The sequence below is a fragment of the Chamaea fasciata genome, unplaced genomic scaffold, assembly GCF_029207755.1.
Source record: "Chamaea fasciata isolate MVZ Bird 193981 ecotype frontalis unplaced genomic scaffold, bChaFas1.0.hap1 SCAF_5, whole genome shotgun sequence".
Classification (NCBI taxonomy): domain Eukaryota; kingdom Metazoa; phylum Chordata; class Aves; order Passeriformes; family Sylviidae; genus Chamaea; species Chamaea fasciata.
The window spans coordinates 2,150,856-2,165,288 of NW_027094090.1; the positions used below are offsets into that span (position 1 = coordinate 2,150,856).

Consider the following 14,433-nt stretch of genomic DNA (forward strand, 5'->3'; position numbering starts at 1 on the left):
CAGCCGCTCCTCTGAGGATTTTCAGCACCCCGGAGGTGCTGGCAGGCGCTCGGTACCCCACAGCTTCAGGGACGGACATGACTACACTACCCAGCGCGCACCGCGCGGACGGGCCCTCCCGCCCCTTTCCTCCCTCCGCGGAGCATCACGGGACTTGTAGTCCTTTCTCCCCCCACGTGAAGTTTCGCCCCGAAAAAGTTCCCGCACCTTTCCGGGTACCTGTCGCTCCCCGGCAGAGGGGGCTGCGCCGTTTCCATGGCGACGCGCCGGCTCAGCCAATAGGAAGCGGCGTTCTACGGGCGGGGGCGCGCGGCGGGCCAATGGGGAGCGGCGTTGCTGCGGGGCGCGCTGGCAGCGCGCACGCCGAGTCTCCTTGGGGCCGTCCGTGTGTCCGCGGGCCGAGATGGGCGGCGGCGGCAGCACCCGGCGCGTCACCTTCGAGGCGGACGAGAATGAGAATATCACCGTGGTCAAGGGCGTGCGGGTGAGCGCGGGGCCCGGCCCGGGGCTCGCCGGAGCGCTGCGGGCTTGGTCTGGCCCCGGCTCCACTTTCCCACTCTGCCTGTCCCCTTCTCCCGCCTCCCTGTGTCTGCCGTGTCCCCGCTGCTGTCCCCTTTCCCTCCCTCTCCCGCGGTGATTTCGCCTCTCTGCAGCCCGGTGGGGATCAGGAGCCGTTCTAGGGGAAATGTGTGGCTGCAGGAGCTGGGTTTGTCTTTCCCTGACCTCCACACGCCGGAGCTCCTCCCTTTCCCATGTCCTGCGGTCGTGAGATCCAACTTCCTGTGCCCGGCTCGGCCTCCTTATCATCGGTCACAGCGAGGTTTGGGCTGGAAGGGACATTAAAGGACACCCAGTGCCACCCCTGCCGTGGGCAGGGACACTTTCCACTGGCCCAGGTGCTCCAAGCCCCGTCCAGCCTGGCTTTGGACGCTTCCAGAGATGGGACAGCCACGTCCAGTTCTAGGGCAGGTGACGGGAACGTCACCTTTGCTGTCTGTCACATCCCAGAGCAGAACTTGTGACACAAGGAATTTCAAGAATTCTTGCAGCTTAGGAATTTTTCCATGTCAGTCACTGCGTAGCTCACACCAAGAATGATAATAACTTATCATTTATTGCTGCTTTTAGGGGAGGAGATGTGCAGGAGGAGCCCTGGGAGTTCATCCTGTTTCAGCCAACTGGTGTGTTTTCCATTTCTGAGCATTTAATGCTCTTGAATAAAAAGGTGACAGTGATATAAATATAATATAATTTATATATTCTGTATGGAATGGAGTTTATGTGCTCTGAAACATGGTACATGGTGCCCAGAGAAGCTGTGGCTTCCCCTGGATCCCAGGAAATGTCCAAGGCCAGGTTGGATGGGGCTTGGAGCAGCCTGGGATGGTGGAAAGTGTCCCTGCTCATGACAGGGGTTGGGTTTAAAAGCTCTTTAAGGTCTCTTCCAACCTAAATAAACCTGGGATTTGATGACAGAAATTGGAAACCAGAAGTTCTTATGCTAATAATTCTTTCCCTTTTGTTAATTTTATCCCTGGGCTTCCACAGATCTGAAGCTGGAGGCTGCTCTTACTCTGTTGGATTCTGCGTAATTTGAGGTTTTTTTCTGTGTGTGTCTGTGTCAACACTGAAATGAACTTTGTGTTCGGCTGTGACCATTTCTATTGCACAAGTCCTTTTTCCCAGGATGAAATTCCTCCTGGGCTGAGTGCTCTGCACCTCAGAGGGGCAAATTAAACCACTGAGAGAGGCAGAAATGCAGATTAATTACCAGCAACGTGTCCAAAGGTGTTATTTCCTTTTACTCTTCCCTGTATCCTCTGTGACAGCCAAACCCATCTTGTTCTTTCTGCACTCACCTCACTAATAATGGGATTGTTTTCTCTCGGGGATTGAATTTTAGCAGCGGGCATGTCTCCTAGAGAGGCTCCAGGCTCTGTTTTTATGAAGTTTTGTACGTTTGGAGGGGAAATGGGGAGCTGAGGTGTGCCCCCGTTGTGTTTTGCAGTTGTCCGACAGCGTCATCGATCGGATGAAGGAGCCCTCCTCGCCCGGTGGGAGACAGCACCGAGGAGCAGGTGCAGGTTTGCTCCTGGTTTTTGCAGCTTTTAATGTGAAAAAAGGAATCATTTGTGCCCTTCAGAGCATCCTAATGAACCCATTGCCCTTTCTCAGAGATGATTTTTTTTTTTTTGGCATTAACTTTTTGGCTCGTCTTTAGCTTGTAGATTTTTTTAGAGGAGTTAAGTTCCCTTTTTGTTTTCTTCTGGCTGACATTCAAGTGTAAAACACAAATTAGGCTTGGCTTTCCACACTGTTATCCATTGTTAAAGACTTAAAAACAACTCCGAAACACCCCAGAAACCAGCAAATGTCCAAATATGTCTTGAGTTCCGAAAGGGAAATTTCCTGGTCCTCTAATCAAAGATGACTTTTAGTCTGGGAAGGTTCTGCTGAAAGACACTTTAAGCAAATATTAAAAGGAGAATATGCTCTTTTCCTACCCTGGAATGGTGGAAGTAAGTGATGTACAGCTCACACAGATCGATGGCTTTCTTAACTCCTTAGATTTCCTTATTGAGGGGGGTGGAGGGAGTTGAAATGTGTCAAAACCTCCTGCCAGGAATGCTCTGCTCTGATTTAAAACCCTTCAGCAGCACACTGAGCAGAGATTGGAACAGGTGATTTGTGGACTCCCAGAAACCTGGAAAGTTCAAGTGAGGCTCTTCTCAGCGCTCCAGAAATGCTCATGGGAGCAGAATTCCCCATTTTTGCCTTGATGCTTACAGGAAATCCCATGGAACTCAGCCCTGATTAAACACCAGTCCTGTGGCAGCCTTGCAGCAAGACTTGAATAAACGGAATTTAACATCTTCCTTCCTTCTGGAGCATAAATTGGGTTGTCTGTTAATTGGGGGAGTCTATCCCAGAATCCCAGACTGCTTTGGGACTTTAAAGATTCATTCCAAGCCCCTGCAGTGAGCAGGGAACCATGGAAAGAGAACATTCTTTTTAAGTTTTTTTTTTTTTAAACAGTAGCTTTTTCATTATGTCCCTGCATTTCACTGCGCTGAAGAAACTATTTGAGATAAAAAGGATTTTTATGGAACAACACTTGCTTGTCTTCCCTGCTCTCCTGTGGTGTTTGTTCATCTTTAAATGTGAATTATGGGAATGGCCCTTGTGAGCAAGCTCCTGGGATTCTGGGGTGTGGGAGGGCTGTAACACCCCAGGAATTCTCTGCTCATTCACACTGTTGCATGTCTTGAGCTTTTCATTTTTGTTTCTCTTTGCTTGTGGGAAATAGGACTTTTTGTTGTTGTTGTTGTTGGTTAGTTGGGGTGTTTTTTTTTGTTGTTGTTGTTTTGATTTGGTTTGTTTGTTTTGGGTTTTTCTTTTTGTTGAAAGATTTGAAATTAGTCCAAAGTTCATCCGGGGGATGGAGCACCTCTGCTGTGAGTAAAGGCTTGGAAAATTGGGATTCTTCAGCTTGGAGAAGTTTGGGGTGACCTAAAGAAAGATGGAGAGGGACTGGGGGCAAGGCCTGCAGGGACAGAACACAGGGAATGGCTTCCCACTGCCACAGGGCAGGGCTGGATGGGACACAGGGAATTCCTTCTTGGGCTGGAATTCCCAGAGGATCCCTGGAAGTGTCCAAGGCCAGGTTGGACAGAGCTTGGAGCACCCTGGGACAGTGGGAAATGTCTGTACCCATGGCAGGGATGGAATTAAAAGCTCTTTAAAGTCCTTTCCAACCCAAACCATTCCATAATTCCATGAATTGCTCAACCTTTTGAAGCTTGGAAAATGTTAAGTGTAGCTTTCCTTTAAGAACTTGTGATTTTGGGGGAAAGTGCTTCTGTACCCCAGGCAAATAACACTTGACAAAAATAAGCTCAGATGTCTAGAGGGAGAAACTTCAGAGCTCTTAAAGCCAGCCCTTTCTTCCAGGCAAGCCTCTGATTGCTTTTGGTGGAGGAAAAATGGCTCAAGTTACATGGAAGACCTTGTTTCTTGTTGTTGCTTGCCAATGACGATGAATTTATTGACTTCAGTTTGGGGTCAGAAAATGAAATTACATCCACTTACACCGAAATCTGACACCTAAAGACAGTTGTCTGAAAGCATCTCAGCTTGCTTGGCTCACTTGCTGGCTTCTGAGTAATATTAAATGCACTAAAATATTTAACAAGTGTAAAATCTTTCAGGTCTTGTCTGTAATTCCTAAAGCAGTATTGATGAAAAGTAATTTGGCCAGACAAGGCCAATTTTTTTTCTTTTTTTTTTTCCTTGGGGGTGTGTTATACCAAAAACTTCTGACAGAGGGGATGGTTTAATTCATTTTAGCTTAGTGGATATTGGGAAAACTAATAGTTTATTAGGGGAAAAAAGAATAATAAATTCTTAAATTGTCAAGAGTCTCAGGATCTCAGACAGTATTTTTTATTCCCCTTTGCAGAAACAGATTCTTTTAAGGGCACAGAGGATTTTTCTCCTGTTTTTTTAACTGTATTTATTATCATGTCCTCATTAAATGAATCAGCCAAGGCCCCCTGTCACAAAATATTCTGTAGGGGTGTAGTAAGATGAGCCTCCTCAGGAGCTGGGTCATACCTGGCTTGTTTTCGTGGATTAATTTTGGTGGATTGGTGTCTTTGTTTGTGTTGCTGTCTGGTTTTGGGTGGAGTTTCAGTGGCCCTGGATACCTTGTGTCAGTCAGAAACACATAAAGATATTATTGGGCTGTTCAGGGACTGAGGATTTCAAGTGTTGGGTTCTAATTGGAGGCAAACTTAGGGTTAAACTGAACTTTAGGAGAACGAACTTCACCTTTTGCTTGTGGGGTCACACAGGAGAAAGCTCTCGGGGACACATTTGGGGAGGGTGGGGAGATCCTTAAGGACATCCTATTCCTGGTGCAGGGAAGCACATTCCAGTCCTGAGGGAAATCAGGATTATTAACTTTTTAAATTTAATGTTTCTAAAGAGCTGCACCATGTCCTGATGATATTAGCAATTATGGATAGCTGAGTACTGCATGAAAAGCTGGATTTAAAACTGGAATGTCTCAGGAGAAATGAGAGGGAGGTTCTTGGGTATTGCTTCTGAGAGTTATTCTGTGTTTTCAGTTTTTGTGAGCACCTGGAAGTTTAGAGAGTTGAGCTGAATTTCTGCCAGTTAAGCAAGAATCCTCTGCAAATAAACCCTGGCAGTTCTTTGCCCTTTCATGTATTAATTGCTTCCATCCACCTTTTTGTTCCTTTTTCTCTGCATGAACTGAAAGATGAAATGAACTGACATTTGTGATGTTACTTTCTAGAATTCCTCTTATTTTTAGAACGGGGGAAAAAAGCAGAGGTTTGGCAGTGCCTGGCTTGATTCCCTTTGCTGTGAGACACCTGGAAAGCTCAGGAAGTTCCTGATGTGGATTTTCCACTTTTCCTTCCTGCAGCAGGAGCCAGGAGAACTTGGGTTTTGCATTTGTGTTTATTTGCCCTCCTCTATGAACAGCTCTGGGAATTCTTTCTAAAAAGGGTTTCTTAAACTCGTACTGAAAACCTGAAATAAATCGAGTAGGACCCTCAGGCAACACTGAGATGGTTCTGGATCACTGAAAGCCTGAAAGGTCGTGATTTGCTTGTTATAAATTAATATTATTATTAATATTAATAATAATATTTTGCTACTTTTTTGTCACAGAGTTTCTTGGAGATGACTTTTCTTTGCAGTGATATGCGTTGATACCCTTTGGGTTAAAGGTATTGATGGAAGTGTTTTATTATCCAAAGGTGAAACATATTTGGCTGCTAAAAATGTCAAAGTTTTAGTGCTGGCAGTGGACCAGCAAATCTTTAGTGGAGCTTGACATTCCTGTCCCTGGATTGCAGGAGTATAGGGAACATGGAATTATGCATTGGAGTTGGAGGAAGCACTGCAGAAATTAAAGTTTTTGCTGTCTGGGTGATGTGCAGGGTGTTCTGTGGGCTGGGTAAGGCCCTTGTCAAATGGTGCTGAAATTCCAGGGAAAAAATGGCAAATCATGGGAGTTGAATATGGAAAATATCCATAAACGTGTAAAAGGGATGTGCCCCATCCCTGGGACAGTGGAAGGTGTCGCTTCTGTGGCAGGGGGTGGCACTGGATGGGCTTTAAGGTCCCTCCCAACCCAAACCATCCCATGAACATCTAGAACCTGGTGAATTTTCATCTTACAAGGCACGAATGAAAAAGCTGGATTACTCTTTGGTTTAGTATTCCCAACATTTGTCTCATTCCCAAGCAGCATTTTGAATCTCCACTGTAGCCCTGCTGGTGGGATTTCAGCATCCCTGCGCCTCTGGGTTCAGTTGTTTTCCGAGTGCTGAGACATCCCATGGAACGAGGTATTTTCCACTAAAGGCAAGCAGGAATAAAAGGCAAAAGGTGTTGGAACATCCCCTGCAAATGTGGTGTTTTTAACCCATAACTGATGTTACAATGAACCTCATCTCCTCGTGTCCTTTGTTATCCTGACGTGGTGTGCAGTGATCTAAACCACCAGAAACTCCCCACAAGAGCAGCTTAAATCTATAATTAAACATATTTTAATGTGCTCCAAGAAATGCCACTTGTGTTAACACGATATAAATTGGGGTTGGCTGGAGGAAGTTTTTTACAGTGAAGATGGGGAGGCCCTGGAATGGATTTCCCAGAGAAGCTTTGGCTGCCCCTGGATCCCTGGAAATGTCCAAGGCCAGGTTGGAGCACTGTGGGATAGTGAAGTTGTTCCCGGACCAGCTGAAAAGTCGAAAGTACATCTTTGATACAGGTTAACACATGGTCAGAGTCTTACATCAATGTATCAATTTCTGAGGGTCCAGCCCTTGCAGATTGGTTTGAAATAATTGGACCAGGCTGCTCTTCAGAGTTGTTTTGTAAAGCAAAAGGTTTAATAATGAAAAATAACAAAATAACAAATGTTACAGAAAATGAATGAAAAGCCGCAGCGCAGGTGCCTGAGAAAACCTCTGACACCCTGCTGAAAACACTCCAAAAAGCCCTTTACTTCCTTTTTGCTCTTTCCTGAATATTGAATGTTTTAGGAGGGACAGTTTGCCAATGAAGTTACACTCTCAGAGCCCAATCCGTGCTCTTGTGCTGGCCCTGAGCCAATTGCTGTGAGAAAACCAGAGAAATTTCTAGTTAAACTTCCTAAAAATGTCTAAAGGTGAACTGAAACTCTTTTCCCTGTTCAGAAACACCTGCTGCACATCCCAAACCATTCAGGGATTCTGTGTTTCTGTGACTCTGCAGTTGACAGGCCAGACCAAATGGGGCAGGGGATTTATTTCTCTGCCTCTCTCCCTTCCTCTTTTTGTTTCTTTCTTTGGAATTAAATAATCCTGCTCGATTTTGTGTGGGAGAAGTGGCCCCTGCATGGGAGACACTGAAGGCTGGAATTGCAGTGAGCGATTCCCAGCCCCCTTCCTGCTCCCACTGGTGCTTTATTTGTTTATTTGTATATTAAGTGTTGGAAAGGGAACTAAAGAAACGAATTCTGAGGTTTCCAAGGGTTCTGCAAATGGAGGAATTCACTTTTTCAATCTGTGGGATTGAGCTGTGGTTTGGTTTTGTTTCCCTACACGAGGGCCGGGGCGAAAGCCAATTTATCCCATGACTACTGTCAGATATCACGGGGACATTTAATTGATTTAATGGTTTCTTATTTTACAACTGATGGAGAACTTGGGCTATTCCAAATGAAATGTAAAGGAAGAGCCCTGCATGTGCCAGCTTCTGTCCTCATAAGTGGAAGGAAATAGGTCTCAGGCACACTCATTGCAGTGACAGTCACTTTCTTCTGTAGTTTTTTTGCCTTTTCCGAATGATTTTCTGCGTGTGGCTCCTTGCAGAGAGGCAGGGTTTGTTTTTCAAGGAGCCTTCATTTAGCAGCATCGCTTTTTTGTTTCCATCTATTCTTAGAAGCAGGTAATTTTTATGTACTGCCTTCCATGTGCTTTTTTTTGGGTCTCTGGTGGATTTGGGGAAATGAAATTTCATGCTATTCTGCTCTAGGCTGCCTGTGCTCTATTAGGGGTTTGCTGAGTGCAGACGTTGCCTCTCCAAATCTTGTGCAGCGCACAAATAAAGGGATTTTTGGTCGTGGCTGCTGTTTAACAAGCACATCCAAAGTATTTGCTTAGCAATGGCTTGTGAGTTAAAAGTTAAAACCTTCTGCTTTTTAATGTGGGAGCACAAGATTTGTGCTTGTTAAAGCCTCGTGTTCCAGCGCTTAGCGGGAAAATCGTTTTGGAAAACAACTCTTGGTGGCTGGTGTGTGATTCTTGTTTTAATTTCTACTGAGCTCAATTCAGGAGGAAGAATTAAGTTCGTGGAGCCCTTTGCAGAACATCAGGAAATAATGAGTTTTAAGGACTGAATCTTTATGTATTTATGGATGGAAGTGGTGCCGTTGCCTTTTACTAGCTCTGAGTAAATTGTTTTGTACTTAAATCCTGGCAAAGCTTTAGGCCTTTGAGCCCAGCCTTAGGCTGAGCTTACTGAAAATGCAGCCAGAGTTTATCTACTGGTTATGAGCCAGACTTGTGTGGTAGGGTTTTTGAACTGGGGCTTTTTATGTATGTTAAAATTAATTAAAAACCTGTCTAACAACATATTTTAGTTTTTTTTTTCCTTTCATTTTTCCCTTATTTTGGCTACTTTATGCATTAAAACCCAGAATTTGATGGAAGAAAAGGCTTGTTTGGAATCCATTTGTCTTGGTCTTTGTTAGAAATCTCCCATGTGTGTTGTTGCAGAATTGTCTGTGTTCTGTCCCATCCCTCCTTTGTCCTTCAGAGACCTTCCTGGGATTATAGGTCAGAAAGCTCAGATAGTTGGCTCAGATAAAGAGCTTTGTAATTTAAAGGATTGTTGGAACAGAAGTCATTTGAAGCAGTTTGAATGATTTTTTTTTCTTAATCTTAAAGAACAAAATAAAAAAAACCCAACATTGACAGTTTTAACGAGATAAACCCAACGAGTAAATTCGAGCTGTTTGATTTCACCAACACGAGCCTTGATGGCACCAAGCAAAGAAATTGTCATTCTGCTGTGGAGAATCCTCTCTGGTTTTATAATACAACAGATATTCTTACCCAAATTTATCTTTGCACCGACTGAAGGAGCAGAGGAGTTTTAAGTGCATTTGTTTCCTTGAAAATTATTGAAAAATAGCACTCGGTAGATGTAACACGACTTCAGCAGCGCGAGGAGACCTCCAAGTAATAAAACCTTTAGGTTTTAACAGTAAATTGCTACTTTTCTTCCCGTCCCAATTTATTTACAGCCAGAGACTCCTCAGTGTGGTAGAAAAGAACACTTTAAATGGACGATTTAATCACATTAAAGATGAGAAGAAAAGCTTTGTTTTATTCTTTTCATCTTCAGGCTTCAGCAAAGTGTTCCTAAAGCTCTTCATGGCTTGTCAGCTGAGGCAGGTTAAGTGTTTTGTTGGTGCTGCTGCTGCTTGAAAGCTTTGTGCAGTTGTTTTTTAGTTAAACAGGAGGTACCACTTAGAGATCTTTTTCTTCAGCCTCAGGGGAATGGGAGAAGTTTTTATTACCACAGTTTTTTTTTTTTTCCCCCGTCCTGCTTCGCTTGTGTTCTGAACTCCTTGATTTTCAATGGTGTCATATTAAAGTTTTGGCCAACACCAGGCTGAAAATTTGGCTTCAGATATTCCTACCTGACGGTTAAAATAGAAATTTAAGAAGTAAGGGAAGGACATTTGTTGTGTGCCTCTGGCAATGCTTCACGGAGCCTATTTATCAGATTCTCATTTTTAGCTTCATTAACCACGTTTGATTTCACCTCATGTTAATCACCTGAAAACAAGCTTTTAATCTCAGCTGCTTTTTTAGGGTTCTTCCCAGAAAGGTTCTGCTCCTCCTTTTATCTCTGGAACTTTTTACTGAAGGAGTTGAATGGTTTGTCCAAGATGCTTCACCTTTTTTCCTTTTCCTCTCCTTTTCCTCTCCTTTTCCTCTCCTTTTCCTCTCCTTTTCCTCTCCTTTTCCTCTCCTTTTCCTCTCCTTTTCCTCTCCTTTTCCTCTCCTTTTCCTCTGCTTTTCCTCTGCTTTTCCTCTGCTTTTCCTCTGCTTTTCCTCTGCTTTTCCTCTGCTTTTCCTCTGCTTTTCCTCTCCTTTTCCTCTCCTTTTCCTCTCCTTTTCCTCTCCTTTTCCTCTCCTTTTCCTCTCCTTTTCCTCTCCTTTTCCTCTCCTTTTCCTCTCCTTTTCCTCTCCTTTTCCTCTCCTTTTCCTCTCCTTTTCCCCTTTTCCCTTTCCTTTTCCCCTTTTCCCTTTCCTTTTCCCCTTTTCCTTTTCCCCTTCTCCTTTTTCCCCTTCCATGAGAGGGAGGCAGTTTATCCTTGATAAAGGATTATTATCCCCAATGCTACTGATGGACATTTCTCAACAAAGGGAGATGGCACCAATTTAGGAAATTTATGGAGAAAAAAAAAATATCAGGAGAAATGGGTAGGAAGAATTAAAAGGCAGTGGTTATTTAGAAGAAGGGTTTTGGTGTTGATCAGAAGCCTAAGGAAGCTGGAATTCATGGAGGGGCACCATTCAAAATTATGGTTTTGTGTTTCTGTGCCAGTGTTGAACACATTAATTTTTGCTTTTTTTCCGCTCTGTTGGCAGAAGAAAATACAATGTTCTACTCAAAGTGAACCTCAGGAATTCCTGAATTATCTGGGAGCATCTTTGTGATAATCAGGTTATTCTTTCTTCTTAAGATTTTCACGTTTCACCTCTTCAACTTCTTTTTTTTCCCCTGTAGTACCTTGGTTTTCTTCCTGCTCACAATTTGTAACCCTAAAAAAACACCATTTGTAGCGAATATTGCATCAGCTGAGCCCAGCCATTGGTGCAAATGATTTTTATTAGCAGATTTCATTGCAAATCATTAAAAATGCAGGTGTTAGATTAATGATGTTGTGAGAATTTCAAGCATTTCAGCATTATCTTTTATTTTTACACAATTTCTGAATAATGAAAACAACAATAAACATCATAATCACGTTTTATTTACAGCCTGTTTTCAGTTATTATTGAAAGCAGCAATGCAGGGCTGAATATTGGGCTGAAAACACACATTTCAGGGTTGACAGTGCTGTAGCTGTGTGCATGATAATTCGATAGAAAAAGCTGGTTTTGCTTTTGAGTTGGAGAAAAAACATCAAAATGTGTGTAAATCACCTCCAGTTTCCTTGAGAGAAAGGATTAATTCTCGTTAATTAATTCCTTGTGCCTGCGCACAAGGAGTTACTTGAGGGTGCAGATATTTGAAATGTGAATATTGGCGATTTCTAAGCTGACTTCTTGGCTCCTGCTGTTAATATTACATGAAATAAATGTTTTTTTCCACTTGGTCACTGAACTCACTTCCAGATTATTCTCCAAAACAAACAAGCTGCTGTGTGGGGTGTTGGAATATGGAAATCTTCAAGGAATAAGGAAACACTTGGAAATTCTCCTTTATAAAAGCGATTCTCGCGTCCAGGACGTCGTACAAATGTTTAAATTCTTTCCCCCATCCCTTCTCCAGTCAGCAATTCCAAGGCTGAACGTGCTGGAGTTTCCATCAGAGCTGAATAAACAAATCCTCCAATTATGGTTTGCTGTGCTCTGATGGATCCTTTGTAGCAGCCTCTTGTTATCACCTGAGTGAATGAACAGGAGATGAGATTTGAGCACACCACAACAGCTGCTAAAGATCCACTTATTTCTCACTGCTGCTTGCTTTGTAGCCAATTTGAGATGGAGTGATTGCTTTCAGGATTTCTGCAGCCTTTTGGTGCCCATGTCATGGATAAATGAAATTAGGACTTGATATGGAGATAGTCACATTTTTTTTTTTTTTTAGTTTTCTCAATATTCAGCTTCTGCTGGGAAAAATTTTTTTAGATCCCTTTAAAATTTAATGCTTTATGTGTGCAATGTGGAAGTTTGATATCCTGATTTATCTTCCCATGCAACTCCAAGGACTGAGAAATCTGTTTAGTGGGATCAGCAGAGGTATTGATGAGTGTTATCTTCCTTTTTCTTTCATTAACCTTTACCTGTAAGGACATTTCCACTGCTTGGTTTTGTTTTTTTTTTCCACAGGATTAGGGACTCTTATGTTTTTCTTTCCCTTCCTCTCTTCCAGAACAGCTTTTAAAGTTATTAACCAGTTTTAGATTAAAACAGATCTTTATTAAACAGATTTCTCAAGGATAATTAATTTATTCATATAGGTTTTTTTTTTTTTTTTTTTGAAATCTTGTGAATAGATTGGTGTCAGTGGCACTGTTGCAGAGTTTTGTGGATTTCATAGAAAATTCTTCAGGGGGATGTGCTCAGATGGGGAAACTTCATACTGGATGTAGATCTGCTACAGAATGGTTACAAAACCTCTTTTAAAACACCTTTCCCATCATTATTTGCCACTTGCTTTTCCCATCACTCTTGTCTTTTCCTGCTTTCATTGTAGATTTGCTTCTCTGAGTCCCACCTGCTTCTCCTTCCACCTTACCGATGCTTTTATAATTCTGCATTTTTCTTTCCATCCTCCTCCTTGCTGGATTTCTTCACTCATTTAGGTTGGAAAAAAACCCCTTAAGATCATAGAATTATGGACTGGTTTGGCTTGGAAGGACCTTAAAGATCATTTTGTGCTCCAAGCCCTGTCCAACCTGGCCCTTGGACACTTCCAGGGATCCAGGGGCAGCCACAGCTTCTCTGGGCACCCTGTGCCAATGTCACCACCTTAAAAAAAAGAATTTATGTCACACACGTTTGATCTGTGACATCAAGGAACAACTGGACGTGGCACTTAATGAATGGCTTTAATGAACTTTGGGTAAATTGGGTGGTGGGTGCAGGTTTGGGGTGTGGATCTATAAAAGCGGAGCCGCCTGCCCCACAAAGAGCTGGAATGTGAACATTTGACAGTAAAATTCCGTGCCTGGAGCCTGTGTTCCTGCCCATGGAAAGGTCTAAAAATACCCTCCCTCAAGGCCTCTGTGAGTGAGTGATGAGCAGCTTTGTGATCTCCTTGTTCCTGCCCGAAGTGGCTCCAATCCAAGAGCTGAAATTGGGCAAGATTGACTTTTCAGTGCCACTGATAGTGCACAATCACAGCTGGAGATTCCTCCTTAGGCACGGTGGTGCTGGATGAACTCAACATCAAAATTTGCTATTTTTGTAGCCCTGGCAGTGCAGGGAGGCCCATTTGGGAGAGCTGGACTGAAGCAGGAGTGGTTGGCAATTCTCTGCCATTAGTGGTGACTTCTAAGAGATGTTTCAGTTAAAAAAAAAATAAATCCCTTTTTACTTACCTGCTACGTGTAAAAATCCACGATTATTTCCCTGCCCTCTGCGGTGGTGGAAGGAGTTTGTTGAAACAGCGTGTGAAAGAATTTAAAACAGATTTTGTCCAAGAAGATGAAAAGAACACCAGTGAATTTCCCTGCGCTGTCAGATAAAATAGCTTTACAATAAACTTTTGAACCATAAAGATCAGGAACTGGACAACTTAAATTGTCCTGAAAGGACACCACGTGCTTAATCCTCTTGAAAGCAGAATCATCAAATCCTTCTTATCGTTGCTTACAATATGATTATTATTTTTTTTTTAATGTTGAATTACAGAATCCTGATGCTTTCATCCATTGTGTTCCACAAGAAAAACCTTCCAGTGTGTGTGTGTGGAGCAGGGAATACTAAACCAGCTGAAATGGGAATTTTCTCCACTGCTGTATTCAGTTTAAGGCAGGGAGATGGTATTTTAAAGGGGTTTGATACTTCTGTTTCGTTATTTTTATTAATTATTTGAAATTAACAGGAGGGCAAAACGACTTATGGCTAAACAGCTGCCGAAATAAGTTATTATCTCTGTATTTGATTACAGGGGTGGGGAGGGAAGGATGGGTGATGAAGAAAGTTTGATTGAAATAATTCCCTCCCTTCCAGGGGCAATGAGAACAATCGAAAAAGTCACATTAAAACTCCACACAGTCATTAGCCACACAGCAGGAGTTCCTGCAGAAACTAAAAATTAGGGGAATTTTTTTTATTAACTGCCTTTTTAAACTCAATGCACTTATTGGTGGGAAGTGCCTGATTTTATGGGCTCTCACATATTTTGAGATGTACCGAACATATTTCATGTTTCTTCTCTTGCACAGCGTCCCTGTGTCTGTCACCTCTTAATCAAATTCAAGTCCTCCAAGACAAGATTATTTCAAATTATCAAAAATATGTCAAACCCACATATTTTTGGTGATGTGAATCTCAGAAATGAATTAGTTTTGTAAATCAGACCTGTTAGCACAGGCAGGTAGAACTTAATTCAGAGTATCACAGGGGGAAAACCTCCTAATCCTGTTTTTTTCCAGCCCCCTCA

At 42.9% G+C, this 14,433-nt stretch overlaps 1 protein-coding gene across 3 annotated transcripts in view; it reads left to right on the forward strand.

Annotated features, from left to right (window-relative positions):
* The first annotated feature begins 346 nt into the window (after window positions 1-346).
* CHCHD3 (coiled-coil-helix-coiled-coil-helix domain containing 3) overlaps window positions 347-14,433 on the forward strand; it is a 127,666-nt gene continuing 113,579 nt past the window's right edge. For 2 of the 3 annotated variants that reach the window (XM_066182655.1, XM_066182657.1), the window contains exons 1-2: window positions 347-484; window positions 2,009-2,084. In XM_066182655.1, coding sequence (XP_066038752.1) covers window positions 404-484; window positions 2,009-2,084 — 157 coding nt within the window. In that variant the 5' untranslated portion in view covers window positions 347-403. The remainder of the gene's footprint in view (window positions 485-2,008; window positions 2,085-14,433) is intronic. The other variant, XM_066182656.1, reaches the window with a different exon arrangement.